The following is a 19671-nucleotide window of genomic DNA, read 5'->3' on the forward strand; positions in this document are numbered from 1 at the left end:
CTGATCATCCCAGTGACTTGTATGCCAGCCTCAACCTGTAGCTGGGGTCTGCACCATAGAGAGTCCTTGGGCTCTTGAGGCTGCTTGAAGCTTCTGTGCTGGCTAGAGGGGAATTCAGCAAGGTCTTCCTTAAAGAGAGCAACCTGGGAGTTGGGTTGGGGCAGAGTGTGTGTGCTGTTTGGTAGGTGTATGAGGCAGGTGGCTGGGTCTGAGTGTCAGGGGTTCCATTGTGTCCTGTAAATAGCTTTCCAAGGTGAGCAATTTCCCCAGTGTCAGACCTGGAATTGAGGAAGAGGAACAGATGGCCTGGGATAGATGTCAGCCTGATTAGAAAGGAGCTAGATTCTCCTCTGGAGGGCAAGGCAGTGCTGGGCCCATGGCCACCTCCAAGACCCTGCTCCAGCCTCTCATCGTTCTGGTGACCCCATCCCAAGCCATCTTTTCAGGTCCTCTCTTCTACATCCTGCCACCCCTCTCCAAGTGGAATTGTCCCTGTTCCTTCCCCTTCCCTGATTGTTCCTAGTCATCATTCCCTGTTTCACCAGGGTTTGACCTGATGGTGGCCTTTGGTCTTGTGGCAAAGGAGTATGCCTCTATTCGAGGTGTGGCCATGGAGCCCTCAGCCTTGGGTGTGGCCCCCACCTTCACGGTCTTCAAGGATGCTCAACTCATGCGGCGAGCCAGGTGCGAGGGGCTGAGGGAACTGGGAGTACAAGAAGAGGTTGTACAAAATGGGGGGGGGGAGATTCAATATGGGGCCTGCCACATACTTTGTGGCTCTTCCATGACCCTGGTCCAAAACTGACTAGTCTCTGAAACTATGTCAGTAGACCATAAACTGGTTGGCTTCAGCCCTATTTACTCCAGAAATTTTCTTTTGACAGATTAATGAAGTCTTGTGTGTGGGATTAGGCTCCATGTCCAGCATAACTTGAAGCCATCCCTATGTAGCTCAGAGATCATTCACAATCACAAATTCTGCAGATAAGCCATGGCACTGTTCCCTCTAAGTGGTTGTGTATCTTCTTTGTAGACTGATGGGCAAATCTGCCACCATCCTAGATTTGTGAGAACTGGGTCTTTCCAAGAAGCCATGAGAAGACAATGAGGTCCCTGGTATCTAGTAGACACTAATTCCTGCTTATCCCATGAATGAGTCATTAACCTGAACTTTGATGCATACAGTATGACTGAGCAGCAGGCTCGCTTCCTAAAAGAACTGAGACCTGGTCATGTAACAAAAGTATAAATAAGGCCTCACAGAGGCTTGCAAGGAGCACTGAAAAGCTCTGACCTTCACACCACTACCACATACTCCCATGAGCAGGAAAGGAATCCACAAGTGGACAGAGCATGGCCCCATGGGCTCCCACAGCAATTTGGGGCCCAGGTGCAGGCAGCAAGCTGGAGATTTTGTCCTTGTTCATGCTCCTTCATGAAAACAGTTAGAAACTTTGGTCAGGTGCATGCAGAAGCTTCCTAGTCAAGCAGAGAGCTTGGGGAGGCCCTTCTTGTCCACTCAGCTGAGACCCACACAAACTCACCACCTTTTTCTATAGATGCATGAATTAGTTAATGGTTAGATAAGGGTAAACATAGTGTGTATTAGTTACTGTAAAACCATTGCTGGTGATGGTCTGCACCTGTCCTCTGTATACCCACACTCTAGTTCTTCATGAACTCCCTCCCCTGGACTTTACTGCTTCTCAATAGCTTTCTCATCCGTTATCCCCTACTGTTCCTACCCTGAGGCATATACATACCACTCTGTCCTCAGAGCCTGGCTCCATCTCTCATGCAATGGGCATGTTGACTGATTGCATTTCTTGGCTCTAGTGAATAGAGCTACAGTGACCACGAAGTCTGATCTCATTTCCTTTGTACCCAGTAATGGACTTGCCAGATCATCTCGTAGTTCTTATTTAGTTTTTTGAGGACCCTCCATTCTGTTTCCCACAGTGGCTATGCTAATTTACAGTCTCAACACTGTTCCAGGTTCTCCTCGCTCTACCAACACCCAATAGATTTTATTTTCCTGACAGCAAGGTGGTATCTCACTATTTTTACATTTCCGCAGTGACAGTGATGTTAAGAGCTTTTCTATCTGCATGATCTATTTTTACATTGTCCTGCGAGAAGTGTCCTTTGAGGCAGGCATGGCCATGGCCACACGTACTTTGTGCTTGACCTTGCCATGGAGTGTCCCTTGCCCTCATGTAGGCTTGACATATTTGGCTGTCCCTCATCTTAATGACTATCTGTTTCCTTCACCAGCCTCTTCCTTCCCCGCTTGTCTTTGCTACCGGCCATCCCTGTCTCTAGTCTTACCACAAAACCTAAATCAAAGTCACCCACATTCTCAGTAGTGATTCCCCTTAATTGTTCCTCTCCTCAAATGAGTGACTTTTCTTGGAGCTCTCTCTTCTGGGGCTCCAAAAGAGGGTGGGACAGATAACTAACTTCCTTGGAGTGCTCACTTAGCCCAAGTGGCCCCCACCCTGATAGCTGCTGAGAGTAGAGGAATCCTTTCTTGTGGTGGAATGTAGAGGCTGATCATTGTGTTTAGAGAATTGTAGAGTTGTTCTGTGTGTGTCAGCACTTGGAACCCTAGAACTCAGGAGGCTGAGAAAGGATCACCATGAGTCTAATGCCAGCCCAGGCTATGTAGTGAGTTCCTATCTCTAAGAAGAAAGAACTACAGGATCATGGCTGATGTGGTATTTTTCTAGCTCTTGGCTTTTATCCTAAGAGCAGGTGAAGGTCAAACAGGGAGCTGCAGATTGATAAGAATAGTTGTATTGAGTGACTCGAGACTCCATTTTTTTGCCCTTATTACCCTTAGATAGGCTGGATCAGCTTGGGCATAGATTCCCCTATTGCCTAGTCTGATAGATACCTCAGCATATATACTCAGTGGGAGCCGCTCTTGAGTCCTAGGACTGCTCCAGGGACCTTCCTGGTGGAGTCTCCCTGGTCGGCCCCTCACCTACAGTGTCACTGAGCATAAGGTTCTCAGCAGCCCTTGCACAGTGACTTCCACTACAGCCTTGACCTGGCTTCAGAGAGCAGAGGGTCTGTTGGCCCAGGGGCCTCAGCACTTCTTGTTGAAAGCTAACAGTTTTGGGTAGAGGGGATGCTCTGCTACACTCCCATGTTCCTTATGGAGAAACTGAGACAGGAATACCTCAGTTCAGTCCTCTGAAATCTGTTCCAACCCCTTGTCTCTCCAGTGATATCCACCCAGCAGCTCTGCCACCAGAACACACCATTGTCTTCCTTGTGCGCCTACTCCCTGAAACACCCCGAGAAGCCTTTGCGCTGTGGCAGATGATGGCTGAGGACTTCCAGCCCATCCTTGGGGTTCTCCTGGATGGTGACTCTGGGCCCCATATCACCCTTGGCAGTTGGGAGGGATGGGACCCCTGCTTACCTTCTTTACCTCCTGGCATATAAAGATGCCAACGCCCTGGCCAAGCTGTGGGTCTCCCTAGGCAACTAGGCATGGAGGCCCATCATCATCAGTGTGAGCAGATATCCTAGATAGCACCATAGCTTTGCATTGTGGAGACCCTACTTGGGCCTTGGGTAGGACCTGTGTTCTGTCACTGCCACCCTCTTCCAGCTTACCATCTCGTCTGCTCCCTATTCTCCCTGGCAGCTGGCAGAAAATCTCTGACTTACTTCAACCATGATCCCAGGGCAGCCTTGCAGGAGGTCACCTTTGACCTGCAGGATGCAAAGAAGGTTTTCTTCGGAAGCTTCCACAAGGTCCTGGGAACTGTCTGCCTGAGCCCTGCAGGCTCCAACCCTCTGGTCTGGCCTTCCCTGCATGTGGTTGTCTCCCTTGAGAGTCAAGCATTGATCCATCTAGGGCCTTTGACCCTGGTGCTCCTCTGTTCTGATGGTCCCTTCTTAATTTGGGTCAGAGAGCAAATTCTTCTCTTTGGAAGGCTCCTGCAGTAGCTTTCCCTGAGGAAGTTGAGACCCAGTAGGTCCCAGAGTGGAGTCGGGATCTGACCCCAGGCCCTACATGCTGGGCCCCCTTAATCTGTTTTGACCTGGTCTGGGGTGAGAGACTCACTGTGGTTTCTGCAGGTACATGTGGCTGTGGGCCACTCCAAGGTCAGACTTTACGTGGACTGTCGGAAGGTAGCTGAGCGACCTATTGGGGATGCTGGCAGCCCACCCACAGCTGGTTTTATCACACTAGGGAGGCTGGCTAAGGCCAGGGGGCCACGGAGCAGCTCAGCCACGGTGAGTCTGGGCCTTATCTCATAGGATGGGTGGGTTCTTCCTACGGGGCCTGACTTTCCCCCTGCTTCACAGTTTCAGCTTCAGATGTTGCAAATCATGTGCAGCGACACCTGGGCAGAGAAGGACAGGTGCTGTGAACTCCCTGCACTGGTAAGTGGAAACAAGATCCTGGACACTGTACCTTGGCCCTGTGGGAGTGCCACTAAGGGTTACAGAATTTGGGTAGATGGCCTGTATAGACCCGTGCTGAGAGAGGTGAAAGCAGACTTTCTGGATGAGGTGGCCAGGGACCTGAATAGGAAAGTCCCACAGGCATTTGGGGGGATACCAAGAAGCCTCATCTGCAGTTATAGCAGCTGCCATGACTGTGACATGTGCATGACATCCCATTTCTGTCAATAACAGCTTTATGCCAGTTAGAAGTCCCTGGTCAGCTCTAAGGAGAAGCTATTCCCTCTTCTCTATAGGCTCAGGTAGAAGCTCATTCAGTGAGGCTGTGGGGCCATCCTAGGTCTGCTGAGGACTTCTCCTCAGCATCCTAGGTCTGCAGCTATCTTCTTTAGTCCCTTGAGAACCCACCCTGAACTTGGCTATGCTAGGAGGGTGGGAGGAGAAGGGAAAAGGAGATAGAAGGCTCCCATGGGTATCCAGGAGGGGGCACACTGAGCCTGCTGCATACACAGGACTTAGCAGCCTTCATTCTGACCTGTCCTACCTCTGGCAGTGACTCTAGAGGTGTCCTAGAGTCAGGTGTCTTTGGCCATGGTGAGTCTTAAGATCGGATGAGATCCAAAGGAGGGTCCATTGAACAAATGATTTCTTTTCTTCCAGAGGGATGAAGAGACATGCCCAGCCTTCCCTTCTGCCTGTGCCTGCTCCTCTGAGACCCCTGGGCCGCCAGGGCCCCAAGGCCCTCCGGTGAGTCCGGTGTCTTCTCCTCTGGAGGTGACCAGGGACTTCTGCTGCCATTGGTGGACCTCAACACCAGCTTTCAGGAAACCAAACCCACCAGCCGCCCTCCCCAGCCACGTTACACACAGGATAGGCTTCCTTAGGTTTCTTCTATGGCCATCAGGCCCAGCAGCCCAATCTGGCCAGCCCCTCTGCACACTACTTGAGCTTTTCTCTCTTATATATGTCCTCCATCTGTGGGCAGATGCTGGTCTTTCTCTGGCAGGAAATCAAGAGTTTCTCCATGTTCCTGATGGAATGAGCCCAGGTCCTACTGGTCTCCAGGACTATGCTGGTAGTGGTTGGTGGGCTATGAAGTGGCAAACTGTGAGCCATAGCCTTGCAGGCAGCTCTGCCTTAGGTACTGGAAAGGAGTTAGCCCGCACCATAAGCCCTCTACCTTGGGCAGGCCATGGTATCCTCAAAGGATGTTCATACCTTTTCTGGTTCTCTCTCTGCAAGCCCAAGGCTTCTGGGCCAGTCTTGCAAGGTTGCAAATGCTTCCAAGTCAGTGGTTGCAGGACACCTGTCAACAGCACTTACTTTGCACTTGGTGGTTCACAGGCTTCATTGTATATAGGCCCAGGGTGTGACCTCAGATCTGCCTTAATCCAGTGGGTACCCAGCAGTGAAGAGGAGGTCAGTAAGGATACCCTTGATCTTGGAGGATCCTTTTCCTCCCAGCAACACACATAGGCGTCCAGGGCTGGAGGAGGCTGGGTATGGGGGTAGCTGAGTGGGACTAAAGATTATGATGGGGCTGGTATTCAGTCTTGTCTGTATCTTTACAGGGCCTCCCTGGAAGGAATGGCACTCCAGGACAGCAGGGACACCCAGGGCCCAAGGTAGGTCTTATGAAGTACAGGAGCAATATGCCTGATCTGATCTGCAGTGGGAGGGCCCCACGCATTCAGAGCACAGAGATCAAGTTTCATGGCATTCTGTATCAGGTGGAAGGGCATCAGAAAAGCAGGGGTGTTATATCACAAGGAAGTCAGGGATTATTCTGGGCTCCCATATCACCTGCAGGACATCTGGCCTTGAACCCAGTATTTAGTGGATATTTGCTCTTCACCTATTTTTATAGGCAGGATCACCTACATGGAACAGGTGGGGAAACTGAGGCTTGGGAGTCCAGATTGCCTAGCTCTTCAACTGTCTCATCATTCCCCTCCATAGACACTGGGTAACTCCTCCATCCACAGCACATAGGAGACTGAATTCCAAAGTGATTTCAGACATGGTTAGCCTCTGAATTTGTGTCATCTACAGGGTCTATGGGCATGTTGGAGAGAGGGTCTGACTCTGCAGAGGTTTGTGGGTGTGTCAGAGTGTGGCAAGATGTAAAATTAATTTTTTGGAGATGTAAAATTTATATCTGTACCAACTGGGGTGGCACCAACAGCCCAAAGAATGACTCATTAAAGTTGATCTTTATGAGTAAAATGAGTTTATTAGGGATTACTTAGAGACAAATATAGACAGTATTTTCCCTCCATTTGAATCTGGGCTCAGAACCCTGCCTACTGTAAAAGCAGCAGGGATAACCACAGGTTCAGACAGCATCATGGTGACAGACAAAACCAGGCTAACCCTGGGAAAATTGCTTGTGTGAGCTCCATTACCCTTATCAGGGGTTCTGCTGGTATCAGCAAACATAGTCTGACTGTGGAAATGACAGAGTTTTTGCTGGAGTCTGGCAGATAATCCAGCTAAAGGATAGTCCACTGAAGCATGATTTTCCTCTGGCTAGGAGTGGGAGAATTGGTCTCATTACACAGGGTGGGGTCTGGCTCTATGAGGTCTATGTGTGTTGGGATAAGGGTCTTGGTCTGAGGAATGTGAAGTGGAAGGCAGTGTACTTCAGTAGCAGTACTACCACCACCATCCCCTGTGGCCTACAAGGTGCCATTCTTGCTTGATTCTAGATTGGTAGGCCACAATGCCACATGTACAGGGTTTAAGGCATTCAAGGAGTGGCAGCTATTGGAATATGCTCCTCTGCGCTGACACCTTCACCTCTTTCAGCCTTCTGGGGTGTCTGTAAGACTTCACCCCATATCCTGTCCTGCCCTGACCCTGGTACAGTGCCTCTTGGGAAGGGTTGTGTGAACTCGGATAGAGCTGGCTGAGGTCTTTGTACTGTGGACATGCGTAGATAGATAGTCAGCCTTTGATCAGGGAAATGAGTGTTCAGCCCCCTCCATTGTAAAGGTGCTGCGATGCTGTGTGGGCGCATTCTGCAGGAGCTGGAGAGTCCTCAGGGATGCATGCCTGTGTCCTTACAGGCACAGTGTCAGCTGTCCTTGGAAGCTGGACGACGTGCACCTGCTCTCCCATGGTGAGCCATCTGCTCTCCAGACCTCTCCCAGATAACTAGCTGATGTTAGGCAGTCTGCTGGGTGAAAATGGACATAACTAGGAAGTTTTGTTTGTTTGCGAGAGGTTCTCATTATGTAGCCCATACTAGCCTGGAACTTGCTACGCTAGCTTAGGTGCCTTTCAGAAGCTGCCAGGATTTTGTTAGGAGTGTGTCCTCCAACTCTCCACTGTCCTGTTTGTTACTTGCTTTTTAGTGGGAGTCCTAACTTTTTGGAGTCAGCTGTGCTGCTGAAGTGACTTGTGACTTCCCTGCCATCTTGTTGTATGCCCTTTGACCTTGTTTATGACTGGTTTCCGTACAGATTTTTTTTTAAAATTTTTTTTGGTGTTTCAAGACAGGGTTTCTCTGTGTAGCTTTGGAGTCTGTCCTGGAACTCGCTCTGTAGACCAGGCTGGCCTCAAACTCACAGAGATCCGCCTGCCTCTGCCTCCCGAGTGCTAGGATTAAAGGCATGCACCACCACCGTCCGGCTATCTGTACAGATTTTTAAGGTAAATTTTTGTCTAGTGTACATCATTGCTCTGTCTTTTCTGGGGTTTGAATTTTGTAGGCTATTTTAAAAGGCCTCCCAAGGTGAGCACAATAGCTCTGCATGTGAAGGTGCTTGCCACCTAGCCTACATGCATTTGATTCTCAGGACCTATATGCTGGAAGGACAGGACTGACACTCACAAGTTGTCCTCTGGCCTCTACACATGTCCACACACTAATAAATGCATATTAAATCCAATTAAAATGTAAAAAGTCTCCCTCAGTCTGCGAGTAGAAAGTGGACATCCTCTGGTTTCTCTGGATGCTGGCATTTTAGAGCTGCACGTGTTGGTTCATCCGCAGCTTGCTTGGTGTAAGTTGGGAGGAGCTATGTCCAGTCCTCAAAAAAGTTAGCCTCTGGCCCCTATCCCCTGAGGATTCATCCCTGCTAGCCAGTACCATCTTAACCTAGTCCTATCTCCGAAGCACACTTTACCCTCCTCACTGGTTTGTCTACCAGGCCACAGCCTAGCCTGACCAAATCTTTCCTGTCCACTGCACGTCATGAATGACAGCTGGCTTCCACACCTACCACTTCAACAAGGGCAGATTCAACCCGCAGCAGGTTGTGTGCATGCTTGCATGTGCAGGTCAGAGGACAACTTTGTGGAATCTGCTCTCTCCATCCACCTTTACATGAGTTCCATCTTGCCAGCCTAGTCTGATCCTCTTCAGAACATTGCTGGTTCTCTTTGCTTATTCACTGTGGACTGCAGCACTCACTCGTCCTTAGCTGGTGTTTTTACTGGGACCAAATTCAGGGTGTAGCTGTACTTAGGAAGAAGCGGTACTTGTAGAGTTTGCATTCTATCATCCAGGAGCACGGCATCCCGTTGTTGACGGGCTCAGGTTCATGCCGAAATATGCTTCCTTTTGCTGCTAGTGAAAGTGGTTGTCTCTGTTCTCATTACGGCTTCTCTTGTGGTGTATGTACAGGCTCTTTCCCGAGGGTTTCCCACTTGTCTTATTTGTGGTGTATTTTACTTATATCCCTGTTTTTCAGGCTCACATGAGATCACCTGCATAGTTACTTTTCCTTCTTCTGCCCAATGTTTATAATTCTGTTTTTTTTTTTTCTTCTTGCCTGGTGGTGTTGGTCAAATGGTGTCATGTGGTGATACAGATGTCTTGGCTTAATAGTAATTCATTAAATGCAGTGCTGATTCAGACACTGAAACAGATATTCATTTTCATGGGATAACAAAATTCCTTTAATCTTAATTTATTTGAAATTTGAAAAAACAAATCAAACAGACATTAAATAAAATGTATCATTTATTTCAGTGGTTATAGACATGATCAAGCAATTTTCTTCTTGAAGCTCCTTCCTATTAATTTGCTGTTTCCCCACATGCTAAGTACTCTTGCATCATTAAGAAGCCATCATGGTGATGGTCCTCATCACTGTTTAGTATGTGGCAGTGCTCTGCATGGTGGTATTTTATTTATAGTTGTGCATTAATAAGACTGAGCAGTTTGCTGCATCTTGTTTGGAACACTGATTTGCTTAATTAAAAAAAAAAACCAGTTTGGAAGTGTTCCCCCTAATCTCAGTTTAAATATCTCTGGTGTCACCTGTCCCTTAGAGCTTGGATATCTAGTGAGAACCGAGTTCGGTGTTTGGGGATCGTAGCTTAAGGAGATACCCTTTGTCCCCATTATCAGCCCACTGAGTTCCTTCTCTCCCCTTGGTGGTTTCTGTGCATGTCTCCTCTGGCCCCTTTGGAACCAGAGCAGAATAGGAAAACTGGGATGGGATAGAAGAACTAGCTTCAAATCCCAATGCCATTTTGGCTTGTTTGTGGCTCTGGATAAATGACCATGGGCTGGTGGTGCCCTACAGACAGGGTCCCCTCAGGACCCACTCAGGGTAGGCATAAGGGAACCTTTGTTCTCCAGTGAAGGTGCTTGTGGCCTAGTAGGGAAACGACAGCATGGTGGATAGTGCTGAGGGCAGGTAGAGAACAGGAAGGGACAGGGGATAGGCCTTCTCAGTCCTTACAATGCTTCTTGTGTCTCCAGGGAGAGCCAGGGCCACCTGGACAGACAGGACCTGAAGGCCCTGGAGGTCAGCAAGGGTCACCAGGGACCCAGGGCCGCACAGTCCAGGGACCTATGGTAGGTGCTGCTCTGTACCCATCTTCTTCTGCTTTGTCTCTCTTCCCTGCCTCTCAGCCCATCTTCCCCTCCAGGGTCCCCCAGGAGTCAAAGGAGAGAAAGGAGACCATGGACTCCCAGGTTTGCAGGTAATGGGTCAGGGTGGTGGCAGAGAAAGGATATGGGTAGGACCCTCCTCTGCATGTGATGTTGGCCTCTGCCTGGTGGACCATTCCTCTTCCTTCCCAGGGCCTCTCTGGCCAGCAAGGCATCCCCGGGAAAACTGGCCTACAAGGACCAAAGGTACTGTCTCCAGGCCTAGGAGGTGATGAGTGGGAGAGAGTGGGCCCAGGTAGAGTCTTGGAGACAGAGGCTCTGGGGAGTGAGGAAGTGGGGAGGCTTCCTCTTCCACCTGAGGCTTCATTTTTCCCTACTCCCTAAGGCCTGGCTAGGAAGAAAGCCATCTCAGCCCACACTAAGGATAAATGGTGCCACCCTGGGGTGGGGTGAAGGGAGACAGCTCCTCTAATCAAAGCTGGGCAATTGTATATCCCACCTTCTTAGGGCCTGGACCCAAAGGGCATCAAGTTGGTAGGAGAGAAATGCCAATGAGAAGAATATATCAGGGGCTGTGGGTGGGCACTGTAAAAAGCAAGGACTGATATAAGCCCCCATCTCAGTTTTCTCCTCCTCTGCCCATTAGGGAATGAGGGGACTGGAGGGACCTGCTGGCCTGCCTGGACCACCTGGCCCCAGGGTAGGCTCTGCCCAGAATCCCCAAGGCTCCCTGGAGCTGAAAAGCTAGTTTGGGAGAAAGGCACTGAACATCACCTGCCACTGTCCAGACCACTTTGGAGGAGGGACTTGTTCCTGCTGCAGCCTTCCACAGGGCTCTGATGGCATCTGAATGTCTGTACCTGGGAGCACTCCAACTCTACCCCAGAAAAGGCCCTTGCGCCTGGATCAGGTTCCTATGGAAATAAGCCCTGTACAGGCCCAATCATACCTATATCCTAACTCTACAGGGCAGGAGTACCAGGACTGACTGGGCCTGGTAGAGTAGGTGGCTAGACTACTATGAGGACGTGATGCTGCTCCTACTGTCAGACTTCCCAGCAGCTGGGACATCAAAGGCAGCCCTGTGACCCTGCAGAAAAGCTGGAGCTTCCTTACCTTGAGAAGACTTTCCTTCTTCAATCCCAGGGTTCTTTACTCTGAGCTCTGTACCCAGTGAACCTTTGAGAGGGTACCTCAGGCCAGAAGCTGAAACGTATCCATGGATATGCTGCAAGGACTACTCTCTGGGGTTGGGGGAAGTCCACTGTGTTTCTGCCAGAGCACCCAGAGCCTATCAGGGAGCATTTCAGTGCAGAATAAACATGGATGGACAACTGGGTAAGGGGTGGGTAGTCTATCCTGGATACTGAGTGAAGAGTGGAGTGCCTGTATGGAGTACTGAGCATAGGTAGGGTCTGCCCTGGGTGCTGGATGAAAATTAATGGTCTGTTATAGACACTGGTTTGGGAACAGGACCTGGAGCATACTGGGGAGGAGAGCAAGGCCTGAGAGCAGCTAGGGTTAACCTTGTGGGGCAATGGGACCCTGGATATCAAGCCAAGTCTGGGGAAGGGAAGACTCCTTGGGGCTCAAACCCTGATATCTGCATTTTTTTTTGCAGGGGTTCCATGGTTTGGCAGGGGCCAGGGGCACCAATGGGGAGCGAGGACCCCCAGGGGCTGTGGGGCCAACAGTAAGTACCCCCTACCTCCCAGCAAGGCAGCCAAGCGACAGTGTTGGTGTGAGCACAGGTTCAGGGGTGCCCTAACTGAAGATTGGCCTGGTCAGAGCTGCTCATGGCTTCATGAGGACAATTGGAAGGAGGCAGCAGTTGACTTTTGGGGATCCAGCTCCCTCGGTGGCCACCTTAGCCTTCAACCAAGAGGAGTAGGGTTTCAGCAGCTCAGGGCCCCTTAAGTGGGCTCCATAGCGTAACATAGAGGAAGAAGCAGGACAATGAGTAGGAGTTCTTGGCTCAGGCCGGCCTCTGGGTCAAGGGAGGGTCTGTTCTCAAGGCAGCGTTTCAGCTGTTTGGGACCTCTGCCCACACTCCCCAGCACAAAATGTACAGCTGGGGATAGGTTCTTTGCAGGTCGCTCCCAGCTCCACTTGGGACTGTTCCTGCTGTGGATGTCCAGCTTCACGTGCTCGCTGTGGGCTGGAGCTGAGGGCAAACATTCCTGGACCCTGGTAGTGGTTGGGCTTTGGCACCACAGTGGCCTGTGCGGAGTCAAGCCTGCCGCATGCTGCCATGTCTGCAGCTCCTTGTCTGTGCTGACGGCTTTTTCCCTGTACCCCTGCTACAGGGTCTACCAGGGTCCAAGGGTGAACGAGGAGAGAAGGTGGGTGATGGCTGTCATCTGGAGACTGGGACTCCCTAGTGGCACCTGCCATGGGTCCCAAAGCCATGTCCTCCTTCCAGGGAGAGCCACAGTCCCTTGCCACCATCTTCCAGCTGGTGAGCCAGGCCTGCGAGTCAGCCATGCAGAGTGAGTGAAGCCCACCCCGCCCTGCCTCATCCTTACCGGCAAGGCTGGGCCCAGCTGATGTCTTCTTCTTCAGCACATGTGCTGAAGCTGAATCCCTTCCTCAATGAGAATGCCCGGCCCCCAATGCCCTTCATGGTGGAGACAGCACAGCCAGGCAAACCTGGATCTATAGAGTCGCCTGGATCACATAATAAGGCTCTACTTCCTGGAGACGGGGGACATGCCCACCATCCTGAGGACCAAGGTACAAGGCTTCCTGCTCTTAGGAAGGATTCTAGAAGTAGACAGTGGTTAGTTCTTTGCACACACATGGGTGTATATACTTTTGTGTGTGTGCCTGTATGTGTGTGTTTCCTCCTTATCAGTCCCTTTACCCCAAAGATGTCTTAATGAACCAGGAACAGCCTGGGGTACCCACAGGTGACCCTCCTGCCTCATTTAGGAGTAAAGTCCCCACTAAGGTACTTGCTTGGGTCTCAAAGACATGATGTGCTGCTGTCATGAGGCTCAGTCTTTGGCCAAGGGCTGAGCCTCATGCTTCCCCTGAGAGGACCCAGCCTCCCCCTGGACAGACAGGGCACAGAACAGGAAGCTGAAGCTGCTACATTTCCTGGTCCTGCAATGTCCCCCCTTCCTCTCAGGTGAGCCTGCAGCTATCAGCCACATGGGCAGCCCTGGACTGCAGGAGGGGCAGACCCCAGAACCCCTGGAGTGAACAGGTGAATTTCTCTTACCATGCCAGCCGTGGAGCAAGAAGGAGGGGCATCTGGAGTGGAGATACCTGCTTGGGCTGCACAGTGAGAGGGTGGGAGATGGTGCTGCCTCCATCTAAGGGGCACTGTCTATGAGAGTGGGATAGATCTGCACTTGTGAAGCTGGTTGTCCTGCAGACCCCCACTGGGCCAGCAAGTATGGAGGAGCCACAGAGTAGAGCAGAGGTTTGAGCTGCAGGAGTGTGGGTGCTCATGAGCCTTGGAGGAGGGAAGGCAGGATTACAGAGACTGGGCCTCAGTAAGGCACCCCAGTGACCACCTGGCCAGCTGAGAGCTCCTGAGGTCTCAGACAGAGTACTTTGGGGTTTCTGAGTGTGGGTGATAGAGTTGAGATGTGGGGGGGGTGGGCAGGATCCAGCACCAGATGACCTCTTTCCTTTCTCTGGATGTCCTGAGCAAGCTTCCCATGTACAAATCTTCCTGAGGAGGTGTTTATAGTTGCACGTGTGGGGGGGGTAGGGTATAGTGAACACAGGTGGGCGTGAGTACAGGTAAGCACAGGTGAGTTCTATGAACACAAGTGCAGGTGAGCCAAGTGAGCACAAGGGGCACGGGTGGGCTCACATGGGTTCAGACGGGTGCAACAACAGCATTGTCTCAAGTAGACGATGGAGGTGGAGGTGTCTGGGAGCAGACTCCGTAGGCACAAGGGCTCAGGGGTGCTGAGGTGCAGGAGTGGGGAGCCACCAAATGGACAAGCTAGAGCACTGGGTGAGTATGGCAGCCTTGTCCCTATTCAGGAGACCAGAGAACAACCCAAAGTTCTGCTCTGTTCCCATGTCACACCAAAAGCTAGTGTGTGGAGTCCTCGAGTTCTGTCACTCTGGGGAAGCCTGGGCTCATGGTGCCAGGAGGCTGGGCCATGCTCTCCTAGGCTGCAGTCCAGCTGTGTCTGCCCTTCTCTCTTGCCAGGACCTCCCCTCTGCCACTCCAAATCACTCTGTACTGCCCCAACACCATCACCCACATTTTTCGTCTCAACACTAAGAACAACTGTGTCCTGGAGGGATGGCGAGGGGAACCAGAGGAAGACCCTGAAGCAGCAGGAGTCGGGAGGGGAAAGGGCAGCGCCTCTCAAGTCCCTTCTTTGTAGCACATCCAAGTTCAGATAAACCTCTGCTTGCTCATCAGCCTATGTGAGGTGTCTGGTCACTGCTGGGAGCTGCCTCCCACCACTCATGTTACCTATTCACTTAAAACTCCAGGATTCTTGGGCCTCCTCAAAGCCCAGACTCCTTCCTCTGGGCCTCATCAAGGCTCAGCCTGGATCCTGTGCTGACCCCTTTCCATTCTCCACCCAAGGCAGCAAATGACTACCTGCTCATTCACTGCTCATCTTCACCCCATTAAGGCACAAACCTGCTTATGACTTCCATTTCTCAGGGCTCCTTGTCATTTCAGGGGTAAAATCCAGACCACCTGCCAATTGTAGAACATGGCAGGCTGTCTACTATGGCTACCCCTGGGCCTTTACATGTCCTATCTGCTTGGTTCTTCCCAGGGTTCCATTCCTGACAGTGTCTCTCCCTCAGAGCAGTGCTCTCACGTCAGCCCTACTGTCTCTTTCAGTTCCCTTTGCTTCTGGGTGTGAGAAAACCCACCCCTGTCCCCAGTCCAAGAAGTCCAGATTCCCTTCACTTCCCTCAGCCTCTGTGCTTGGCTCCCAGTGTGGTGATGTCACTCGAAGACTTGGTATCTATGGCCTCTTGTCTTCAGGGTCTCAGAGCAAGGTTGTCCCTCAACAGCACCTCAGCTCTGGGTCTCTCTCCACCCTGAGAGATCATGCAAGCCTTCCATCTTACCCCACCATTCCAGTCAAGGGTCCGGGATGGCATGAATTCATGACACCTGCATTCCCAGTCCTGAACAGCTGAGTCAGAGACTTCTGTTTCCTTTTTCAACAAATATTAAGTAATTGGCCCACTACTTCCATCTGTGTAGCTAAGCAAGAAAAGTCCAGAAACAAAGAGGAAACCCACATCACTGGGGTAAGGGTAAACATTTTAACAAGGAACAAGAGATGTTTGACACTGACTGAAGGAATAGTGTACCACAACTCAATGTGTGTGGGTACATGGATGTATTAATGCCTGCATACATGTCTGTCTCTGCGTGCATGTATAGTATCTGTGGGTGCATGCACATCTGTGTATATATGCACATGTGTTTTTATGCAATGTTGTGTGCATACATGTTTCCCTGTGCCTATGGTTGCATATGTTTATGTGCATGCATGTCTCTGTGTGTACATATGTCACTGCATGTATGCATGTGTTTGCACATGTGTGCAGCACTGGTCTTAAAGAAGCTGTTATAAACAATGAGTAGTTCCCTCCTGGACCTGCATGTACACACATACATTCTAAGACACATACATACGTGTGCATAAATGAACCCTCACACTCCAATCATGAACAGCAGTTATGCAGGTTTAGGCGTGTACTGACAAGGAGGAGGAAACAGCTGAGGATAAAAACACTGAGACAAATAAACAGTCTATATCAGACAAAGAGGAATTTCTGTTTTCTTTGGTCTATTAATTTTTTAAAACACACAATGGACCATGGAGGAAAGGAAGGACATTAATAACATGAAGCCCCAAATCACAGGGATAAATGAAGGAAGGACTGTGTGTGAAAAAGAAACAGAAACCAGGTCAGCAGGAGACACAGTGAGATGAGAATGCTGTTGAAACCATCAGCAAGCTGCAGGATCAGAGGAGAGAAGTGTCCGGGAGTCAGGAGAGATTCAGGGAGCTTGTGACAGCAGCCTCACGTGAGGCCCAGAGGGAAGAAGCAGCAATAAACGGAGCACTGGCATTTGGGGATGACAAGACTTTGAAGATTTGAGCATCAGAGAAAGGCCTAAGATCTCAGACTGATGACGGGGCATGAGAGCTGACGAGTGGGTTGTGAAATGTGTCCTTGATGTCATACAACATGTTGCAAAGACTGGGAACATTCATCAAGAAATCCTCCTGGGGAGAACCTATAGCCCAAACTACCAGACAATGAAAATCCGAGGCAGCAATGAGGTTCCAGGAGAGCAGAGGGGAAAATGCCAAATTTCATATTAAGGATTAGGACAAAGGATATTTCAAGGACCACAACACTTCCAGGTGTAACACACAAACCCACTTTGAAACTCATGGGAAGAAGCTTTTGTTAGGAGGGAGTCCATGGCGACCTCTGCAAAGGACTGGGGAAACTGTGAACAGGGGGACAGCAACCTCCCTCCGCCTTGGGCAGTCACACAGCAACAGTCTAAACTAAGATCATTCTATGTGCTGTCAGGAGGTGGAGGCAGTGATGTTTCCGATCAGTACAGAAAGGCTTTGAAGCACAAGTATTTGCTATAAGCAAGGAGCAGCTTCTAGAATAAGAACCAGCAGAGTAAGTGTCCAAAGTGACCGATTAGATCAGGCTTTCCTCTGTGGAGGGGATAGAACGCATTAAACAATAATCTCCCAGGGTGGCAGAAATTGCTGTAACTCTCCAAATTCCACTGAAACGTAAGACATGGTGTTCTAGTTGATTCGTCACTTGTCAGGTAATATACTGCTAACACAGTCCTCAACTTTGTCACACTTCTTTTCAGTGCGACAGGAGCACATGCTCGGGTTGGCCAGAGTCCCATGCACATTTGAAAAGAGTAAACATGCTTTCTGTTATTTAAGAGAAGGCTCTAGAGATGCTATCCAGGCCCAGCTGGCAACAATGGTGTTCAAGTCCACTCTAGCCTTGTGTGTTTTCCCAATAGAAACATGTAATACATTTTTTAATTATTATAACTTTTATTGTGTGTGTGTGCATGCATGAGTTTATGTGCCTGTGACTTGTGGGGACAAGAGGTTGATGTCTATTGCTTCTCACCTTATTTTTTGAGATATGGTTACTCACTGAAACTACAGATTGCCCGTTTGGCTAGACTGACTAACCAGCAAACCCTGGGAACCTGCCTGCCCGAGGGGAATGCAGGAAATGTCTGACGGGTTTACAGGTAGCCGCCACCACTCTCAGCTTTTACATGGGTGCTGGAGATCTGAACATGGGTCTTCATGGTTACGTGGCAAACACTTTACCCACTGAGCAGCCTCCCCAGCCCTAGATATGTTTGTTGTTGTTGGTGGTGGTTTATTCAAGACAAAGTCTCACATAGCCCAGATTGACCTCAAACCCTCAAACCCAACGTGTAGTTGAGGGTGACCTTGAACTCCTCACCCTCATGCCTCTACCTCCCAAAGTTGGGATGAAAAGCAAGTATGCAGATCATAATCCCTCGACACCAGCACTTCCTATACAATGACAAACTGGGACAACCCAAATGTCCACTGCAAAAAGAATGAATGAATAAATGGTGTAGCAGCCATACAGTGAGCACGTAAGAACTGGCTGTTCATGGTAAATAGATGAATCCTAAGCAGGCTAAGGAGAGGAAGCCAGGCACAGGAGTACAGCCCACAGGATGGAACCCACACAAGCTAGATGCAGAAATGGATACACTCAGTGGAGAGTGGTAACTACTGGGTACTGGCAGCATAGGCAATCACAGAAAGAAAGAAAGTGTGTGCAGGCACGCTGATTGTGTATTCTATCTGTGTGTCACCCGGGAGGTCAGCAAATAGCAAGAAATGTCAGGCAGGATTAAAGTAATGGAAACTCCTACCTGCAAACAGAAAGAGCAAACAGCACATCGGAGTGGAAAGTGTTTGTGAATCATCTAAATCCCAGCACAAACTCCAGTGCCTGACAATCCCACCCTTCCCCTTGGCATTGTGTCCTGAGCAGTATGCTTCCAGCTGTGGGTCAGCAAATCAATCTGGGGAGCTTCAACTGGCACAGATTGAAACAGAAGAAACGGGAATCAAGCAGCAGGAGCCCAGGCGTGTTCTCAGGTAGCTTTTGGGAAAAACAAAAACAAAAACCTGTGCGTACACCGTGGACACATACCAGGGATTCCCAGGTCCCCCCCCCCCCCAAGGTCAGGGCAATTCCAGGACCAGTTAGTGGCTTTGTGCCGATGGATCTCAATTTGTGTGGGTGGCAGGTGGCCCAGAGTATGAAGCCCTGGACTCAGACGTTTCTAGTGGAAAAGCACGAGTGTCCAAGAGCTATGGCAACAATGAGGTCACTGCCACCCTGTGGGATGAGTTATCTATTGGGGATGGATGCCAAGGCTCTGTGCCCAAATCTCAGTTTACCAGGGAGACAAGAGACTCCCGTAGTTGATGGCACTACAGGAAGGGTGTCAGTTGCAATTACCAAGAAGTTGTCATGCCAGGCAGCTGCCTGGGGATAGGGGATACCAGGTCCATCAGTAGGTGGAAGGGATGAGGGAAGGAAGTGGCACCATCTTCACGGGGGTTTCTGTGAGCGGCTCAGACTGCATAGAGGAAATAGCCTGTGATAGTCTGGACACCTCCTCAGACTCTAGGCTACAAAGGGATCTCTAGTTGCCTTTGCCTTTGTGGCTGTCTCGGTGTAAGTTTTGTAAGGAATAGGTACTACTGTACCATCAGCCAAGTAGGTGGGTAGGCGCCAAGCAAGCTGAGCACCAGAAACTGGTCAGCCATGGAAGCGGCAGTCTTGCGTCTGATAGGCCCCCAACATGTCAAGACATCATAGCATACAGAAAGCAAAGAAACACGATTAACACAAAGAGAAATGGCAACACGTGCCCACAGAGATGAACGCAGGAACTCGGGAATGAGAGCAGGGCTACACACTGATGGAGAGACACCACAACTCGGTTTATTCGGACAGAAACAGCAACTAAGAACCAACAAGCACACAACAGCAATGAGTCTCGTGCACACAGCACTGCAGGTGAGCCCTGGCCACACAAGTGAAAGAAGCCAGACATCGCAGAGTCCATGGGATCCCGGACACATGACCAGGAGCCAGCACAACTGGTCTCCAGGATTCACATTTGAGTTGATGCTGTCCATGGGAAGGAGGAGAATGGGAGGGCTGGGAACTTTGGGGAGACACTGTCTACAAATCAGAGGGACTGGGGCCACGCTGTTTGGCTTTTAAAGCTCACTGGCCTAAGGCCTCAAATCAAGCACTCTGCCCTAACTGAACCTCATCTTGACCATAGATCAACACTGGAAACAAGCAGACAAAAGGACAGCTGA

The 19671-nt window shown here is 50.2% G+C and overlaps 1 protein-coding gene across 1 annotated transcript in view; it reads left to right on the plus strand.

Moving 5' to 3' along the window:
- Col20a1 (collagen type XX alpha 1 chain) overlaps positions 1 to 19139 on the plus strand; it is a 39721-nt gene extending 20582 nt beyond the window's left edge. The window contains exons 20-35 of the mRNA XM_052723955.1: positions 546 to 684; positions 3231 to 3373; positions 3659 to 3768; positions 4096 to 4254; positions 4327 to 4404; positions 5086 to 5172; positions 5997 to 6050; positions 10142 to 10237; positions 10312 to 10365; positions 10466 to 10519; positions 10920 to 10973; positions 11895 to 11966; positions 12580 to 12615; positions 12696 to 12762; positions 12836 to 13006; positions 13404 to 19139. Coding sequence (XP_052579915.1) covers positions 546 to 684; positions 3231 to 3373; positions 3659 to 3768; positions 4096 to 4254; positions 4327 to 4404; positions 5086 to 5172; positions 5997 to 6050; positions 10142 to 10237; positions 10312 to 10365; positions 10466 to 10519; positions 10920 to 10973; positions 11895 to 11966; positions 12580 to 12615; positions 12696 to 12762; positions 12836 to 13006; positions 13404 to 13477 — 1448 coding nt within the window. The 3' untranslated portion in view covers positions 13478 to 19139. The remainder of the gene's footprint in view (positions 1 to 545; positions 685 to 3230; positions 3374 to 3658; positions 3769 to 4095; positions 4255 to 4326; positions 4405 to 5085; positions 5173 to 5996; positions 6051 to 10141; positions 10238 to 10311; positions 10366 to 10465; positions 10520 to 10919; positions 10974 to 11894; positions 11967 to 12579; positions 12616 to 12695; positions 12763 to 12835; positions 13007 to 13403) is intronic.
- The last annotated feature ends 532 nt before the right edge of the window (positions 19140 to 19671 follow it).

The sequence above is a fragment of the Peromyscus californicus genome, unplaced genomic scaffold (assembly GCF_007827085.1).
Source record: "Peromyscus californicus insignis strain IS unplaced genomic scaffold, ASM782708v3 Scaffold_7__1_contigs__length_154581171, whole genome shotgun sequence".
Classification (NCBI taxonomy): Eukaryota; Metazoa; Chordata; class Mammalia; order Rodentia; family Cricetidae; genus Peromyscus; species Peromyscus californicus.